The sequence below is a fragment of the Nicotiana tomentosiformis genome, chromosome 9 (genome assembly GCF_000390325.3).
Source record: "Nicotiana tomentosiformis chromosome 9, ASM39032v3, whole genome shotgun sequence".
NCBI classification, from domain to species: Eukaryota; Viridiplantae; Streptophyta; class Magnoliopsida; order Solanales; family Solanaceae; genus Nicotiana; species Nicotiana tomentosiformis.
This window is the reverse complement of record NC_090820.1, coordinates 107,829,924-107,851,102: the sequence shown is the minus strand read 5'-3', so window position 1 is coordinate 107,851,102 and position 21,179 is coordinate 107,829,924. Positions and strand designations below refer to the sequence as shown.

General features: G+C 41.2%; 1 protein-coding gene across 1 annotated transcript; it reads right to left on the bottom strand.

Moving 5' to 3' along the window:
- Positions 1-6,460: 6,460 nt before the first annotated feature.
- Positions 6,461-6,901, bottom strand: LOC138899338 (uncharacterized). Its single transcript, XM_070185501.1, has one exon. It carries the CDS (start codon positions 6,899-6,901, stop codon positions 6,461-6,463), a length of 441 nt encoding a protein of 146 aa, XP_070041602.1.
- Positions 6,902-21,179: the final 14,278 nt, after the last annotated feature.

The following is a 21,179-nucleotide window of genomic DNA, read 5'->3' as shown; positions in this document are numbered from 1 at the left end:
GTCACGCATCCGTAAGTCAAAGCACAATACGCCTTTTGGAGTGCGCACCCTTCTTAGGTTGTATCAAATAATTCTAGAATTCTTCTAAACATCTAAAATCATTCGTGCTATCTAGAACTCATGACCCTATCCAAGCAAAAATCATAACACGCCACACATTTCTTATGCCAGTAGCAGACATCTAGCTCAAGTTATGGTCGACACTATCAAGAACTCTTCGAGGTCAGTCCGCACATTACCAAGCCATCAGAACTGAACTTTCCCAACTCAACCAAGTCACGCAAGTTGTCAAACCCAAAGTATTACCACAGAACACTAGTGAAGCATTACCACACCAAAAGACCAGTTACCTTTGTTGCTATGCTGACCTAACACCACCGAGCTAAACCATTTCTTCTAATCCTCCTCGACTTGTCTTCAGGACAACACTTTCCCTTATCAGTACACAATGATCATTAGTCAAAGCTCGCTGCTGAAGATCCTAGCATGGACCACGTCGTCCGAAAACCCATAAACCGATGTATTTCCTCTGGAGCACCCAACAATGCTGCAATCGAGATACCCACTCTAAAGAGACCTTCTGAAAATCTGAAGATGTTTCTCTAACCTCTCTGATACGGGAATGTATATTTAGAAATAATACAGATATACCACAAGTTCCAGCACCATCCCATGAAAATCTCAGTTCTTACTCATGTACAACTTTGGGGAACCCCTCAACACTCCATATATACCTCAAACCCAAGACTGATATGACACTTGGCCATGCAATCTGATCGTCGATAGTAGATATATGCTTCAAGCTGAATCAATGTCGCATGATAAGGAATGAAAGGAGTGGTTCCTAATAGTACTATAGCCTCTCAAATATAAATACAGACGTCTCCATATTGATCCACAAGACTCTACAAAACTTTCTTTTGACTCGTAGCACCTATGAACCTAGAGCTCTGATACTAATTTGTCACGACCCCAATTTCACACCTTAGGATGTCGTGATGGCACCTATTCTCTAAGACTAGGTAAGCCTAATACGTGATGGTTTTAAAATAGGATTAAACTATTTAATCATTTATCATAAACCATTAAATGACATACATAGATGCAAGCGGCCAATAGTTATACATTTTCCAAAACCGGTAGTACGGAGTCATAAGCACTAATAAAACACACTACAATTTCTAAACACAATACTATTTTGAATTACAATTTAACAGTAGCATAATGAAGTAAGATGGTGACTCTGAGGCCTGCAAACGTCATGCAGGTATACCTTGAAGTCTCCAACCGCACAAACGCAACTCTCAACAACACAATTAGAATATCTGGATCTGCACAAAAATATACAGAAGCATAGCATGAGTACACCACAACTGTACCCAGTAAGTATCAAGCCTAACCTCGGTAGAGTAGTGACGAGGCCAAGTCAAGACACCTACTAGACATATAAACCTATTCAAGATATATAAGCTAACAATGGAAAGAACATCAATGTAAGACCAACGATGGAAATGTTATTGATTTGCTACCAACAATGAAGTAATAAAAACATAAATGGCAGCAAGTAGTAAGTGAGTAATAAAGAAACAACATAATCAGAACACTGATGAGATATAAATGAACTCAAATAATGAAAAATCGGATGACAACTCAAATAATTAAACCACTCCTAACGCATGAACTTACAACAAGAATTGTCTCGAGGCACCACACTTCATAAACCACAAGTCATGAACCACAATTTTCAAATCTTACATATATGGCACCTCGTGCTCACAACAACAATAACCTTCGCACAGCAAAGCCCGCGTGCTACCATATACTTTGCAACAGTAATAAATATTAATTTAGATGAACGAAAGATATATTTAGACATCATAAAACATAATAACAATCTTGAATAAGGTAAGGTATCAAATGAAATAATGAATTTATTTTAGAAATCAAGCAACAACAACAAGAAGCCCAGTATTTTTCTATAATTGGAGAATACTGGAAAATAAGGCTTCGGCGGTACAACCATTCGCAAGAAAAGGGGGGGGGGGAAAGAAAGGTACAAGAAAGGTGTGGCGAATATAAAGGAAGAGAGAGACAAAGAAAGGGGAGGGAGAAAAAGGGGGAAGAAACATGGAAAAGGAGGAGGAGAGATAGAGAGAGAGAGAGAGAGAGAGAGAGAGAGAGAGAGAGAGGGAGACAAGGAGGAGAAGACTTACCTTGTACCTGTTGATAGAAGTCACCAGTGGATGGAAGTTCGTGAGAGAGAGAGAGAGAGAGAGAGAGAGAGAGAGAGAGAGAGATAAGTTAAATTAACGAATTAAATATAGAATTTGTTGAAGAAAAACATGACAACAATTTTAAGTAAGCTAAACATCTAACATGGTGATGAGTACAAATTGAGAACCCAATAATAGTGAAAGTGCGACAACAATTTAGAATAATAAGGCACTAATTGAGTAAAACGAGTTCTATCTTAAGAGGTACATCGAATAAAGCATGTTAATAATTATTTTATTTAAACCATTATGTTATCAACAACTCAACAGAATATGATATAGTGACTCCACGCAATTAAATTCACATTGACAATCAATTCACCAAGTTATAACAGGGGCGCAGATTGACATGTTAAAGCAACACAGCAAATCACGTAGAATGCATGACTCACACAAGAAACCACAATCGTTCCAACACCAAGATAACAACGAATAATCAAATACAATCAAAATGTGGATAAATTATTGAAGGAAGAACAATGGCCATTCAAATTAACAAGTTGTCCCAACATGGAGTGTACAAAGAAAATCACTGCCGAGGTTGTCACAACCCAATTCTCCTATAGGCCGTGATAGCGCCCAACTCTGTCACTAGACAAGCCAACAGTGAACTAACCATGTGATTACTCTTTTTAATAAGTTTCTAAGTAATTAAATTCCATTAATTAAAAGGTTAAGAAACATCAATTTTAAATAAATAAAACGAAAGCAGCTGAGTGCAATCATAACAATAGTAATAATCCAAGACCATAAAGTATGCTAGTGTGTCTGTGCCAAGACCTGGTGTCACAAGTGTATGAGCACTAATAGATTATACAAAACCCTAGCTACTGTCTAAAATGAAATAGACAGAAAATGAATGCAAAGGAGAGACTATAGGTGTTATGGAACGGCTAAGGAAGCAGCTCACCACTAGGCCTCCAGGTAACGGGGATGCGCGCTAGTGTGATTGCCAGATACACCTGCCTCAGATCTTGCACGGTTAGTGCAGAAGTGTAGCGTGAGTATATAAACAACATGTACCAAGTAAGTATCAATTCTAACATTGAAGAGGTAGTGATATCAAAGAGATAATAAAAAACAATTTTTATCAGGCACGACTATGCTTAGGTCGTACGTCCCGATCCGGAATAATATGTACACTGCGGAGGATCGTGTAACAAGAACTATAGATGCATCTATCTACTACAGAGGCATTCGGCCCGCTCCATAAGAAGATAGGATACTTTATGAATAATTTGTTAAAAAACTAATGCGAGTCTAATACACAGAGAAGCACAATTTCTAATAACAGTCAAGTAACCTGCCAAAACTCGATCTTTAGAATTTTTCTTATCAAGTTCCAATATAATTTAAGCACTTAAATTAACAAAACGCAAGTAAGAGTAGCTCGATCTTTCCAATATAATTTAAGCTCGATCCTAAACTACCTGGACATAAACAAAATTAGTAGCTACGTACGGACTCTCGTCACCTCGTGCGTACGTAGCCCCCACAATTAGGAGAAAATAGTAATTTAAATCACATATATGGTAAAATCCCTCTTACAAGGTTAGGCAAGAGACTTACCTTATCTCAAATCTCGCTTTCCATCCTCAAATTCACACTAAAGCCTCAACTCGGTGCCAAAAAATCCGAAACTAGTCAAATGTTGCATAAATTAATCAATACATGTTCAAAAGTTCATAATTTAACTATTAGAGTAATTACCCAACCCAAATTGGAAGATTCCTAAAATTCACCCCCGGGCCCATGTGACCGGATTCTGGAAATGTTCGAAGATAATCGCTACCCATAAACTTACGAACTCAAATATAAAGCTTTCATCACATTCCATAATCCTTTTCGTGGTTAAATTCCATTTTTATCAAAACCTAGGTTTTTCATCTAAACCCATAATTTTCACAAATTTACACGTTAAAATCTACACATAATCTATGTATTTAACTCACATTGGATAGAAATTATTTATCTCCAAATTACTAGGTGAAAACCCCTCTCAAGAAGCTCCAAAATCGCCCAAAAAGTGAGAGAAATGGGTTAGAAATGGCTTAAGTCCCATAATAAATGAAGCCTTCTACCTCCAGGACTACCGCATCTGTGGCACCGCTTCTACGGAACAAGGTCCTCTTCTGCGGAAATTCCTTAGGCTGGCAGGCTTCGCTTCTGTGGACGGGATCCCGCTTCTACGGATGGTTAAGCGCATATGCGGCCTACTCATTGCAGAAGCGAGGCCGCTTCTACGCGTGCTTCTCTGCTTCTGCGGACCACTAGCCAATTGCAAAAGTCTATTCTACAGCCAAGAGCTTGCATCTGCGGGATCGCACTTGAGGCCAAAAGCTCGCAGGTGCGGGCACACCAGAACTGGTGCACCAGCAACCCTTTTAAGCTCTAAAACGATAAGTGCATCGTCCATATTGCACCTCGAAGCCCCCGAGGCTTCGTCCAAACATACCGACAAGTTTTTAAACAGGATACGGACTTGCTAGAACCTTCGGAATGCGGAAAAAATACCAAAACTAAGAATCGCACGCCAAACCAAATCGAATCAACTTATGAACTTCAAGTTCTTCCGACTTTCTCTAAACGCACCATATTATACGTAAACTACTCGGAATGACACCAAATTTTGTGTTCAAGTCTTAAATAACCATACGGAATTATTCCCAGGCTCAGAATCCCAAACGGATCTCGATAACACCAAAACCTACTTCAAACCAAATTTAATGAACTTTTAAACCTTCAATAAGCCTACTTTCAACATTAAGCGCTGAAACACTCCCGGGTCATCCAATACCCGATCCGAACATACATCCAAGTCCAAAATAATCATACAAACCTATTCAAACTTTCAAATCCAGGCTCCGAGGTCGTTTACTCAAAATGGTTACCAAAGTCAAACTTTGCCTTTTAAAGCCAAACTAAGGAACCAAGTATTCCGATTTCAACCCGAACCTTTCCAAATCCCGAACTAACCATCCCCACAGGTCAAAAAATAGTAAAAGCACATACGAGGAGTATTAATTAGGGGAACAGCGATCTAGAAAGTAAAATGACCGGTGGGGTCATTATATTCTCCACCTCTTAAAAAAATATTCGTCCTCGAACGGGTCTAGAATAATCCCTGGAGTGCTGAATATATGTGGATATCTGCTCTGCATGTCCTCCTCGAACTCCCAAGTCGCCTCCTCGACTTGTTGGCCCCTCCACTGAACTTTTACCGCTGAAATCTTCTTGGACCTCAGCTAGTGAACCTGTCTATCAACAATAGCAACTGGCTCCTCTTCATAACCCAGGCTCTCATCTAACTGAATCGTGTTGAAGTCTAACACATGCGACCTGTCGGCATGATACTTCCGGAGCACAGACAAGTGGAAAATCGTATGAACTCTCGATAGACTGGGAAGCAAAGTAAGCTCATAATCAACCTCTCCAACTCGACTCAACACCTCAAATGGACCTATAAACCTTGGGTTCAACTTTCCCTTCTTCCCGAACCTCATGATTCCCTTCATCTGCGAAACCTTCAAAAGAACCTTCTCGCCCACCATAAATGATAAATCACGCGCCTTTTGATCCGTGTAACTCCTCGGTCTGGACTGTGCTGTACGAAGTCTCTCTTGAATCAACTTTACCTTTTCCAAGGCATCCTTTACCTAATCCATATCATATAACGTAGCCTCTCCGAGCTCAAACCATCCAATGGAAGAATGACATCACCGACCATATAACGCCATAAATTGAGCCATCTCGATGCTATACTGATAACTGTTGTTGTAAGAAAACTCGGCCAAAGAAAAGAATCGATCCCACTACCCTCCGAAGTCAATCACACATGCTCTGAGCATATCCTCCAAGATCTGAACTGTCCGCTCCGACTGCCCATCGGTATGCGGATGAAAGGTTGTGCTGAGATCTACCCGGGTCCCCAAGTCATATTGTACTGCCCTCCAGAAATGTGAAGTAAACTGAAGGCCGCTATCTGATATGATGGCAACAGGCATACCATGCAACCGAACAATCTCCCGAATGTAAATCTGGGCTAACCTCTCTGAAGAATACATGGTCACCACCGGGATGAAGTGCGCCAACTTGGTCAAACTGTCGACAATGACCCAAACTGCATCAAACTTCCTCAAGGTCTACGGCAACCCAACTACGAAGTCTATAGAAATGCGCTTTTATTTCTACTCAAGTATAGTCATCTTCTGGAGTAGGCCACCTGGCTTCTGATGCTCATACTTGACCTGATAGAAAGTTAGGCACCTCTCTACATACTTAACTATGTCCTTCTTCATCCACCGCCACCAATAATGCTTCCTCAGGTCGATATACATCTTCGTAGCACCTAGATGAATAGAATACCGAGAATTGTGTGCCTCCTCTAGGATCTTCTCCCTTAAGATATCAACATTATGAACACATAGGCGTCCCTGGAGTCGTAGAACACCATCATCACTGATAATAGCCTCCTTGGAACCACCCTGCAGTACCGTCTCTCTGAGAATAACGCATGCAAGAACTTGGCTGGGCTCTGAAATATTCAGCCTCACAAGTCTGTTAGCCAAGGACTGGATGTCCAAAGTTAGTGCCCTCTCCTCTGCTGAAATGAATGCCAAACTACCCATACTCTCCGCTTTTCTGCTCAAGGCATCTGCAACTACATTCACCTTTCCCGGATGATAATATCATAATCTTTTCGTAACTCGAGCCACATGCGCTGCCTCAAATTGAGATCCTTATGCTTGAACAAATGTTGCAACCTGCGATGATCGGTGTAAACCTCCCTGGACACCCCATAAAGATAATGCCTCTAGATCTTAAGTGCATGAACAATCGCATCCAACTCCAAATCATGTATAGGGTAATTTTTCTCGTGGGGCTTCAACTGACGCAAAGCATATGAAATAACACGCCCCTCCTTCATCAATACACAACCCAAACCATCATGCGAAGCGTCGCAATACACAATATACATCCCTAAATCGGAAGGCAACACTAACACTGGTGCTGAAGTCAATGCGGTCTTGAGCTTCTGAAAGCTTGCCTCGCAATTATCGGACCATCGGAATGGAGCACCCTTTTGGGTCAATCTAGTCAAAAGTGTTGCAATATATGTGAAGCCTTCCACAAACCGACAATAATACCTTGCTAACCCCAGGAAGCTCCTGATCTCAGTCATTGAGGTAGGACGAGGCCAACCCTGAACTACCTTAATCTTCTTGGGTCGTACCTTAATACCCTCGACTAATACAACATGCCCCAAGAACGCCACGGAATCCAACCAAAACTCATACTTGGAGAACTTAGCAAGTAGCTTCTGTTACCCCAAGGTCTGAAGCACCACCCTCAAATGATGCTCGTGCTCCTCCATGCTACGCGAGTAGATAAAAATGTCATCAATAAAGACAATGATAAATGAGTCAATATATGGCCTGAACACTCGGTTCATCAAATCCATAAACGTCATCGGGGCATTATTCAAGCCGAAGGACATCACTAGAAACTCATAATGGCCATATCTAGTCTGAAAAGCCACCTTCGGAACATCCGAATCCCGAATCTTCAACTGATGGTACCCCAATATAAAGTCAATCTTAGAGTACAACCTGGCACCCTGCAACTGGTCGAACAAATCATTAATACGCGGCAACGGGTACTTGTTCTTAATGCTAACTTTATTCAACTACCGGTAAGCAATACACATCCGCATAAGACCATATTTCTTCTTTACAAATAACACTGGTGCACCCTAGGGTGATACACCCGGCCTGAAGAACCCCTTTGTTAGCAACTCCTCAAGTTGTTCCTTCAACTCCTTTAACTCTTTCAGAGCCATGCGATATGGTGTAATAGAGATAGGTTGGGTACCTAGAGCCAAATCAATACAGAAATTAGTATCACGGTTTGGTGGCATGCTTGGATCAATGGGGAATACATCGGAGAACTCCTGGACCACGGGCACTGAATCAATAGCCGGAGTATATGTGGTAGTATCCCAAACATAAGTTAGATAAGACAAACAACCCTTCTCCACCATGTGTGGAGCCTTCAGAAAAGAAATAACCCAACTAGATGCACTAACAAACAAATCCCTCAACTCCAGTCTAGGCAACTCTGGCATCGCCAAGGTAACGGCCTTGTCATGACAATCAAGAATGGCATGATATGGAGATAACCAGTCCATTCCCAAGATGATCTCAAAGTTGATCATATCGAGCAACACAAGATTCGCTCTAGTTTCATAACCACATAATGTAACAATGCAAGACCGATAGATCCGATCCACAATAACAGAATCATCCACCGGTGTGGACACATAAACAGGAATACCCAATGACTCATGAGGAACACCTAAGAAATGAGCTAACAGAGATGAAACATATGAATATGTAAACCCTGGATCAAATAGTACCAAAGAATCCCTACCTTAGATAGAAATAATACATGTGATCATGGCATCTGAGGCCACCTGACTGGCCTCCACCTCTAGGACGGCCCCTACCCGTCGGCCCTCTGCCTATGGGCTGTCGGACGGCTGGTGTGGCAATTGGTGCTGGAATCATAGGCTACTGTCCCTGATGCACTGCCTTGCCCCGAAGCTTGGGGCAGAACCTCCACACATAACTGAGATCCCCGCACTCGAAACAACCTTTCAGTATGGTGGACTACTGACTTGAAGTCTGATCATGATGTCCTGAATACCCATTGGAGAAACCCTGAATAGCCGGGGGTGGTAGGAACTCTCTGGCATGGTGCTGAAATAAGGTCGCACAGTAGCACCTCGAAGAGGCAGCGATGCTGGATATGTGGGCCTGCTAGACTGACCCCTCACAAACTAGTCGTTGCCCCCAGCGGGGTCACCTATGAACTCTCCAAATTAACGAAACCGCTTATCCTTTGTATCCTGCTCCCGGATACGCTGACGTACACCCTTGATTCTTTGAGCTATCTTTACAACTAGCACATAAGAAGTCCCCATCTCAACCTCTCGGGCCATGGTGACCTGAATGCCAGTGTGCAAACCTGCATCAAACCTCTGCACTCTCTCTGCATTGGTGGGAAGTATCATAAGTGCATGGCGAGACAACTCAGAGAACCTCGCCTCATAGACGGTCACTAATATCTGACCCTGCTGGAGCTGCTCAAATTGAAACTATAACACTTCTCTCTAAGAGGGCGAAATATACCTATCAAGAAAAATACGGGTGAACCAGTCCTAAGTCATGGGAGGAGAATCTGCTAGTTTGTCGAGAAGATATGACTGCCACCACCTAGGGACCCTGCCCTCCAGTTGGAAAGTAGTAAAATCCACACCATGGGACTCCAATATCCTCATGTTGTGCAGTCTGTCCCTGCACCGATCAATAAAGTCCTGGGGATCCTCATGTCGCTCACCTCCAAAGACAGGAAGATGAAACCTGGTCCAGCTGTCCAATAGCTTCTACGGCTCACCGGCCGCAGATGGTCTAGGCTCAGGTATAGCTACCGCTACTAGTTGGGCTCCACCTACGGGTAGTGCGCCCGGGGTCTGATATACGGCAGCTGCATGCCCATGAGCCTGAGCAGTAGGGGTTTGTACTCCCCATCCCGCCTGCGATGTGGCTGGGTCTGCTAGAAATAAACTAGCCTGAGTCATAGATTCCATGAACTACAGCATACGGCCCATGACCTCCTGGAATCCCGGTGCGGACATGAAATCCATCGGGGCTGGCTCTGCTGCAGGAACCTTGCCCTGCTTCTCAATAATAGGATCCTCTACTAAATCCACTGGTGGCATGATTGGAGTAACTCTAGAACACCCTTATTCTCTACCACGAGCCGGAGCCCTCCCTCAGCCTCTTCCTCGGCCTCTGGCAATAAGGGGAGAAACTACTCCATGATCGGGCACATCTGTCGTGCACGTTCTCACCTTCTGTGATGAAATTGGGTGAAATATATTTAGCACAACATCAACTACACGATAGGAGATGAAGAAAAAGTAGTTTCCTAACACGCTATAGCCTCTCGAAGATAAGTACGGACGTCTCCGCACCGATCCACAAGACTCTATCAGGCATGCTCATAACTTGTGAAACCTATGTGAACCTAGTGCTCTGATACCATGTTGTCATGACCCAATTCTCCTATAGGCTGTGATGGCGCTCAGCTCCATCACTGGGCAATCATAATAATAGTAATAATCCAAAACCATAAAGTTTGCTAGTGTGTGTGCCAAGACCTGGTGTCATAAGGGCATGGGCGCTAATAGATTATACAAAACTCTAGCAAGGCAAGTTAGGGCACATCTGCTCCTCCATGATCGGGCACATCTGCCACGCGTTCTTACCTCTAAATTTCTAGATGAAATCCCCTCTCAATAAGCTCCAAAATCACCCAAAAGTGAGAGAAATGGGTTAGAAATGGCTTATGTCCCGCAATAAATGAAGCCTTCTACTACTAAGACTTCCGCATCTGCGGTCACTAGGCCACGTCTATGACACAACTACTGCGGAACAAGGTCGGCTTCTACGAAAATGCCTTAGGCTAGTAGGCTTCACTTCTGCGGATGGGATATGACTTCTGCAGTCCCACTTCTGCGGAAGGTGAAGCGCATATGTGGCCCCCTCGCACCTGCGGGCTACTCATCGCAGAAGCGAGAGCGCTTCTACGTGTTCTTCTCTGCTACTGCGGACCACTGGCCAATTTTCAAAGGTGCTTCTACGGCCAAGAGCTCGCATCTGTGGGCTTGCACCTGCGGCCAAAAGCTCGCAGGTGCGGGCACACCAGATATGGTGCACCAGCAGCCCTTTTGAGCTCTAAAACGATCTATGCAACATCTGGATTGCACCCGAGGCCCCCGAGGCCTCGTCCAAACATACCAATAAGTTTGTAAACATAATATGGACTTGCTTCAACCCTCAGAATGCAGAAAACAACATCAAAACTAAGAATTGCACGCCAAACCAAATCGAATCAACTTATGAACTTGAAGTTCTTCCAACTTGCTCTGAATGCCCCGAATCATATGTAAAGTACTCGGAATGACACCAAATTTTGCGTGCAAGTCTTAAATCACCATACGGAACTATTCTGAGGCTCAAAATCCCAAACGGACCTTGATAACACCAAAACCTACTTCAAACAAAATTTAAAGAACTTTTAAACCTTCAATAAGCTAACTTTCAACATTAAGCGCTGAAACGCTCCCGGGTCATCCAAAGCCAGATCCGAACTACGCCCAAGTCCAAAATCATCATACTAACCTATTGGAACTGTCAAATCCCGATTCCGAGGTTGTTTACTTGAAATGTTGACCAAGGTCAAACTTAACTTTTTAAAGTTAAACTGAGGAACCAAGTGTTTCGATTTCAATCCGAACCCTTTCAAATCCTGAACTAACCGTCCCCGCGGGTCATAAAATAGTAAAAGCACATATGAGGAGTCTTATTTAGGGGAACAGGGATCTAGAAAATAAAACAACCGGTTGGGTCGTTACACAGTTACCGCCTTGTATTCACATTCCACAATTTCAATCACAATTTTTTCTTATACCGCTTCGTGAGCCTTACAGTTGAAATAGGTTTAGAAAATAGTTTTCCCGATATTGCTACACGCACTTTAGCCCATATTATGTTGTTGTGTGGCCTCACGTAGTTTCCTAACAAGCAACACGCATATAAGTTCCACTATATACCTCTGCATCCACATTAACCCCAAGCCTTGTCACACCTTAATCGAAATGGAATTATTATTTATTTCAGAGTCGCCACTTGAAATAATTTATGGTGTCCCAAGTCACCGATGTATTTTAAATCCCAAATCGAGGAAATTGACTCTATTTTTATTGTCCGCGAACACAGAAGATCGGGTAAGAAATTCTGTTAACCCGGGAGAAGGTGTGAGGCACTCCCAAGTTCCGTGGTTTTAGCATGGTCGCTTAACAATTAATACTTGGTCTAATTATCTGATTTATTACATATTTAAAGCCTATTGTGCATTTTTACTTTTTAACCGCTTTTAATTATTTATGAAATTATTTCTGGAACAAGTCACGATGTCATGCACTTGTCGTTTTGGCACATATCGCAAACCGCGCCACATGAAATGCACCCGCGATTTACGACATAACCCTAGGTCTTGATTTGAAGAATTAAATGAGATTTCAATTAAAATTATGGATTAAAGCTTAAACCAAGGGAATGAATCAAAGGGAAATACTTAGGTTATGGTTTATACCTTACCCCATGGAAGAAACTTTAAGAACATTCTTTAATTCTTTCAATATCAATCTTTCAAGATGAGAAAAACTCTAACAACATTAATAACCAAAAATGCCCAGTTGTTCTGCCCCGTTTCTTATGTCAAATGATCACGAAACTCGCTTATGATGCCTCCAGTAGATTCCTCGTAAACTTTCAGTCAAGTTAGGCTTTTGAATCACTCCATTTGACTTTATAATGAAGGAGATATGTTGGTTTCAATATTTAAAAATAGTGTAGATTTTTTAAATACGAAGTTAGTGACAATATCATAATTAATCTGAAACATCTGGCAATCCAATTCATAGTAATATGACCATAAGTTCCTCATACGATGTCGAAACCTTATGATTTCAGTTGCTATGATTCCATAATTATGATACAAATAAAATGATTTAATCAAAACACGAATCAAACGCCGTTTTCTCAATATGGTAACCTTTATGCTCAAATCGACGTCGAAATCGAAAATAATCACCATACAACCCCAACTTATCCAAAACTCATCGAAATTTAACCAAACTTTGTGGACATGTCCAAAATCAATATACAAACTTATTGGAATACTTAAAACCCGACCCCGAATTCGTTTACCCAAAAGTCAAACCTTGGTCAACTCTTCCAACTTAAAGCTTCTAAAACGAGAATCATTCTTCCAAATCAATCTCGAACCGCTCGATAGCCGAAAACAACCATACACACACGTCATAATACATAATGTGAATCTACTCAAAGTCTCAAACCACCAAATGGAGCGCTAAAGCTCAAAATGACGGTCGGGTCATTACAACAGTCTCACCAGCATACTGTCTCCATGAAGGAGCAACTGAAGGAGTATTAGTAGATGGGGATGCAGCCGCCTGAGATCCTCCAATATCCAGTCTAGAAATACTAGGAGTATATGATGATGGAAATTATAATAGAGTGGATGATGATGGAGGCATCAAAGATAAACTATCATGCTAACTGTAATACCCGATCTGGGATGGAATCAATGGTGAACCATCATGCTGACTAGCCGGGACATGATGACTCAAAGGTGGCAAATTAGGTGTGGGCATAAAATTAATGGTAGTGGAGGCTGAACCATCCTGGGTCGGCATAGAGTAATACTATAATGTGCTAGCCAGGGGAAAGGGATTCTGAAAAACTCAGGTGGTAATGAAGTAGTCGACTGAGAAGGACGAGGAGGACTCATCCTAGGCATATGTGAAGGAATGTGATCACTCATGGAAGGCAAAGTATTTGTTTTCTTCTTAGATTGTTTCGGTTCTTTACCCTTAAAAATCATGTGTGCAATTTAAGTAAAACAAAATATAATAATAAAAAAAAATCAATAGGTAATAATATAAAGGAATTCTTCTACATATTACAACAATTAAAAAAAGAACATATGTAAAGTCCAACAAGATATAAATATAAAATAATAACACAAGGAATAACATAAGAAATCAAACAAGTCATAAAATACACAAACAACTCAATCCTCACCGCTTTCTTCATATTGATCATTTTCATTTTCATCATTGCTTTTTTTTTATTTTCATCATATAATTCTTCATCCTAGCTCGCTTGATATTCATCACTTGAATCTCCATCCTCGTTTTCCGTGGATGTTCCTTCCTCATACTCACTTTGATTTGATCTAAGGACTGAAGGCTCGAATACCTCATAAAGGCCTTCACTATCCTGCAATTCACCGGCTAGACCATTATCCACCATTGCTTCAACACTTGAAATGTCATTCTGGTATGCTACATCTAATGCATCATCGACCTCAACTCTACCACGGGCTTTATTTTTATCACTACCCGCCATGCATCCTGCTTCTTGCACAAAGGATAAGGTGTGTAATACACATGTTTCACATTTTGTGTCATGATAAATGGGTCATAGAGTCTATATTTCCCGTGCTCTTTATTTTAATTATTTTATATAGAGGATGCACCTTTGTACATCTAGTAGGTGTTGGATCATACTATTTACACTAAAAGAGTACCAACCTTTTCTTCAGCCAACCAACACTATACTCGAGTTCTAATATCTGTTGAAGCACACCACAATAATCAACATCACCATCAACTTTCACACACATGCCACTATTATTGGTTTTTTGTCCTTGGATGATTCTTATGTATGAAACTTGTACCCATTGACGGAGTACTTAGACATCATTCTGACCTTAAGGATAGGTCCCCAAGCAATGTCACGCAAAATGGATCATGCACGCTATTATCTGGATTATGAACCTAGATCGAACCTAATATATAACAGTTAATTAGAAATTAAAAAGTACGTATGACTGATAATAATTTGCGTTGAAAAAAACTTCGCTAATACTTACAAAGTGTTTAAAACATTCTGCAAACCTAGGATAAACATGCTCGTGCCCATATGTACCCACAAATCAACTGTCCGATAGATTTGAAACTTTCTATAACAACCCAAGTTGTCGTTTTAAGAATTAACACCTCGTTCAGTGACTTAAGGTCTCAAGCAGCCTCATAATATGTATTATGACCTGCGTGTGTGGTCGAGATTGGTTTTTCTAAGATTCAGAATTTAATTAAAAGAACAATTCTCATTTTGAAGCTTAAAATGAAAAGAGTTGACCAGAGTTTGACTTTTGAGCAAACGGTCCCGGAATGGATTTTTGATGATGTCAATAGCTTCGTATGGAAATTTCAGACTTAGGCGTATGTCCGGATTTGGATTTGAAAGTCTGTGGGACAATTCCACGCATTATGGCAAAAGTTGGAAAAATATAAGATTTTTGGAGAGTTCGACCGAAAGTTGAATTTTTGATAACGAGGTCGAAATTCGATTCTGAAAATTGAAACATCTCCATTATATTATTTAAGACTCCTGTACAAAATTTGAAGTCATTCCGGATTGATTTAATACGTTTCGGCGCAAATTATAGAATTTGGAATTTTCATAACTGGTTGAGAGACTAGTAAAGTTAAAAAATTTGGGAGTTTGACCATGGTAAGTATCGGGTCAAGACGACCTTGTTTCAGTATTTTGAGTACGCGAGCAGGTCCATAGTGTGTTTTATGATTGAAATTCATATATGGTTTGTGTCTGGGAGGTTACGGATGCGTTTCGGGGTGGTTTTGAATCATTTCGGAGAAGTTTGGGTTTTACTAGTTTCTGGTGTGGCACTATTCATCCGCAATTGCGAAAATTGTTCATCCGCAATTGCGAACACTGTTCATCGCAATTGCGAACACTGTTCATGGGAGGTTACTGTTCATTCGTAAATGCGAAAGTTTTGTACGCAAATGCGAACCTAGGCAGAAACTTAAGGATCGAAAATATGTCATTTCTTCATTTTTTATTGGGATTTCTTGACCTCGATTTTTGTGTGATTTTGAGAATTTCTTCACGACTTCGACTGGGGTAAGTGTTCTATATCCGAAAGTGATTATATTTTATGAATCTATAGATATATGCATCGTTTAATTTGAGTTTTAATGGAGGAAATTGAGATTTTTGTAAAACCTTTCAAAAACGAAAATTCAAGATATGGAGGACGATTTGTTAGTAGAATTCGATAAAATTGGTATGGTTGAACTCGTATCGGAATGGGTGTTCAGATTTCGTAAAATTTCTGTCGGGTTCCGAGAGGCGAGCCCCGCATTGACTTTTGGTTGACTTTTTAGAATACAATTTTAAGTCGACGTTTTATTATCCGGAATTATTTTCGATGAATTTTAATGAAGTTATACAATTAATTTGGATAGATTTGAGTTGTCCGGAGATCAATTCAAGCAAGAAGGCGATTTTGGAATATCGGTATAACTTCAAAAAGGTAAGTATCTTGCCTAACCTTGAGTGGGGGAATTACCCCTTAGGCATCGAGTCTTATGTTCCATTTGTGAAATTTGAAAAGTCATGTACGCGAGGTGACGAGTACGTACTCGGGCTTATATGTGAAAATTTTATTGGTTTAAAGTCTTAGGAATTTTATTTAGTAAAATGGATAATTGTTGGCATTTATTAAATCATCTATTTGTAGTGCCTCAACCCTTGTTGTCGAATTTATTTTTATATGATAATTTGGTGTGATTGTCACTTGAATTTTTATGTGAATTCCGTGTGTTTGTTGATTTATATTTCCTGGAAATAATTTTATTATTGATTTTCCATCTGAAAATAATTAATTAAATAAGTTTAAACTGAGGCGTTAATATAATTAACAAGAATTTGGATTAATGAAGGTGTTGCCCTATACGAAGTATATTCCATCTCTGTTGATTGTTTTGAGGTTATATATACGTTGTGTGAAGCCTTGGGCTATTTTTGAGAAGCTCAGAATGGCCATATCTAGTATGGAAGACGGTCTTCAGAACATCTGAGTCCCGAATATTCAACTGATGGTATCCCGATCTCAAGTCGATCTTAGAAAATACCCTAGCACCCTGCAACTGGTCAAACAAGTCATCAATATGCGGCAATGGGTACTTGTTCTTAATGGTGACTTTGTTCAACTGGCGGTAATCAATACACATCTGCATAGTCTCATCCTTCTTCTTCACAAATAATACTGGTACACCCCAAGGTGATACACTCGGTCTGATGAATCCCTTTGCTAGAACCTCCTCACGATGTTCCGTCAACTCCTTCAACTCTTTAGGAGCCATACGATACGGTGTGATCGATATAGGCTGAGTGCCTAAAGCCAAGTCAATATAGAAATCAATGTCACGATCTAGAAGCATGCTTGGTAGGTTAGAAGGAAACACATCGGCGAACTCCCAGATTACTGGCATCGAATCAATGGTCGGAGACTCTGCGATGGTATCCCGAACATAGGCTAGATAACCCAAACAACCCTTCTCGACCATATGTCGAGCCTTCAGAAAAGAGATAACCCGACTAGATGTACTGACAGACGAACCCTTCCACTCCAATCTAGGCAATTATGGAATTGTTAAGGTAACAGTCTTGGAATGGAAATTAAGGATGGCGTGATATGGGGATAGCCAGTCCATGCCCAGGATGACCTCAAAGTCGGTCGTAACAAGTAACAGAAGGTCTGCTCTAGTCTCGTAACCACATAATGTGATTACACAGGACCGATAAATCCGATCCACAACCACAAAGTCACCCACAGGAGTGGACACATAAGCAGGAGTACCCAAGGACTCACGAGCAATGTCCAGGAAATGAGCGAACAGATATGATACATATGAAACGGTAGACCCAGGATCAAATAATACCGAAACATCCCTACCACAGACAGAAATAATATCTGTGATAACGGCATATAAGGCCATAGCATCTGGTCTGGCTGGGAAAGCATAGAATCTAACTGAAGTGACGACTGGCTGTCCCCCACCTAGCTAAACAATAGTTGGGTGACCTCCCCCTACCTGGCCTCGACCTCTAGGACGGCCCCTGCCCGCCTGTCCCCCACCTCTGGGCGGTCGGACGACTGGTGTTGTAATTATGGCCTGATGACCCTGTTGTACTGCCTTGACCCAAAGTCTAGGACAGGTTCACTTCATGTGACCCGGATCTCCACACTCGTAACAACCTCTCGGTACCATAGACTACTGCCCCGAAGTCTGACCCCGATGGCCTGAATACCCACTAGAAGAACCCCGAATGGATGGTGGGCGATATGAACTCTCTGGCATGGCACTGAAATAGGCACTGGAAGAACCCTGATGAGCTGGTGGGATGTCACGCCCCAAAACCGAGGAGCGCAATCGGCGCTCAACCGAGTGAACCCGATCGAGCAAGCCTGTTAGATTTCATTCTACCCAAACTCATCCATGAATAGAGAAAATACATATTATCATTAATTAGACGAAAATGTGTTCATGTCTACAATACCAATTCATTTCCAATAGTTTCATCATTTTTAAAGTCTCAAATGGACAAGTAATACATCCACAACATAACATAGTTTGTCTTTCTCCAGCACGAATACACAACCCACACTATGTCTAAGAGCCTCTATAGATAAAGAAGAGTGCAGTGATAATGCCGGCAACAAGGCCCCGGCTATACCTCAAACAGAATACACAAAGTACAAAAGATTTATGACCCCGGAATGAAGTGGGGCTCACCAAGTCAGCTGGGAAGAAGGTGCACTGCTACAAATGATCAATATCTCCTGCTGTGGAACCACCTGCATCCATTTAAAGATGCAGCGCCCCTGGAAAAAGGGACGTTAGTACCGTCGAATAGCACTAGTATGAATAATTAAACACCCTCTCAATAGAATGACAAATAATACAAATAATATTATCATAATATCAATGAAAGACTTAATCAACATCAAACCTCAATTTAGGATCGAGACAATGTTCAAATTAATTTCCAGATCTCACATTGGGAGATTTTTAGTATCGATATACCATTGTCCACAATACCATTATTCACAAAACCAGTACCACCGTACTCTCAGCGCGGAGTTCGATCACGACCCGATCAGCTAGGCCATCTCATTAGAGGCATTAACCATAATTTTTCTCAATATCAATACCACTGTCTTTAACACGGAGTCCGATCACGACCTGATCGGCTAGGCTATCCATTAGGGACATCAACCACAATTACCATTTCAATTACAATTTCCAGCACAATCACCACCATGTGTGCGGCACGGTGTCCGATCACGACCCGATCGTCTAGGACGTCTTATTTGTGACATCAACCTTTTTATATCAATCATCGCATTTCATATTACTTTCACATCTTTTCATTTCATTGGCACTAGTGGCCAAAATTATAAGATCATTCTTGGCACGTTGGCCATATTCAGTATTTCATGCTCACATTATCAATTTCAAATATCATCCTCATCATCAACAACAAACACAATTCAAATCAAAGTGTGTAGTACAAATGTGAGCAATTTAGAGTCTAATGCACATAGAGATATCTCACAAATTTTGGCATAATATCCTTCATTTGAACTTGACTTAAGGTCGAAACATTATTAATGCACAGCCCATATTTTAACACATCCTCAATTGGTAGCATAACATGAATAGAGCATTTGTAATGCTTGTTGAACATATATCGTTCAACCTAATCTTACTCGGAATAGCCAATTTCATAATGAATCACTCGGAACTTACATAATTTACATGAATATCGTGGGATTTAAATCTAAGAGAAGAGTTTAGCCAACATACCTCACTTGAGCTTCCTTACACTATAAAATGTTCCGGAATTCTTAGCAACTTCAATCTATTTTAGAAATATAACAAATTGAATCAAAATAAGGAAGATGACCATGGTTCTAGCTCACTTGAGCATTTTATCAAATATTAGGTGTGCATAAGGTTTCAATGTCCTTTTTATGAAGGACTTCATCATCCCACAACCCAATCTTTACCATTTTTAGCTCAACAATCTTCCTACACCCTTTGATAACACATGCATGTAAAATAAATAACTCTCATTCCCAGAAATTTATCTTGCTAGTTACCAATTTTCAGAAAATTTCGAAATTAGTGTTTAGGGTGTAGAATCTTATCTCTAGGATGAAGACCTAGTAAACTTCCCTTCTTAATCTTCCAAAACTTGAGCAAGAATTGAAGAAAAATTATGGAAGAACACTTTCTCACTCTAGGGCACTCTCTCTCACTCTAAAATATCAGATTATGACTCAAAAATGGCCCAAAGAGTGTATTTAACGAAATAGGGTCGGGTTTTAAAAATCCAAAAATGGAGCTTCGGAACAAGGTATGCGATCGCATAACCGATATGCGGACCGCATATCGTTCGCATATTTGGTTACAAAATAGCCAAAAGAACTGCCTGTGTATGCGGTCACTATGCGGTCGCATAATGAACCTCATAACAGTTATGCGATCGCATAGTCGACCGCATAGTTGCTTCCAACTGACCCAATCAACTGCCTCACTCTGCGGCCATTATGCGGTTCGTAGAGTGGTTCTGCAGTCGCATAATGGACTGCAGAAATGCACTTTTCAGCCAAAAATATTTCTTTACTTTCTGGTGCATTGTTCAACCCAAAAAGAATTTCTACCAACCTTAAACACGTAAGCCTATTCTGGCATCAAGAAACATTATTTCCTTTGCAAACTTTACCGGGATTTACACTTAAGTACTTCGAAATTTTTCGGGGTGTTACATGGGAGATAAGAAATCTCTGTCATAGAACTGAAATAGGGTCGCGCCGGAGCACCCCGAGGAGGTGGTGGTGCTGGATATGTGGGCCTGCTAGGCTGACCCCTCCCAAACTGCCCTCTGCCCCTGGCTGGGGCACCTCTACACTCTCACAGAATTGGACCCTCTTCTCCTGTTGTATCTGCTCTCTACCCCTCTGGTGGTAGCCCTCAATCCTCCGAGCAATCTCTACTACTAGCTGATAGCCAGTACCAATCTCAACCTCCCGGGCCACACTAGCCAGCATACTGGGGTGCAACCCCGCAACAAATCTCTGCACTCTCTCTGCATCGGCAGGAAGTATCATAAGTGCATGGCGAGACAACTCAGAGAATCTCGCCTCATAATGGGTCGCTAACATCTGACCCTGCTCGAGCTGATCGAACTGACCTCGCAACTCTTCCCTCTGAGAGGGTGGAATATATATATATATCCAAGAGAAGTTGTGTAAACTGGTCCGAAGTCATGGGAGGAGAACTCGCTGGTCTGCCAAGAAGGTAAGACTGCCGCC

Coding starts and splice junctions, on each gene's coding strand:
- LOC138899338 (XM_070185501.1), bottom strand. CDS start 6,901: ATGGGTAGTTTGGCATTCATTTCAGCAGAGGAGAGGGCACTAACTTTG.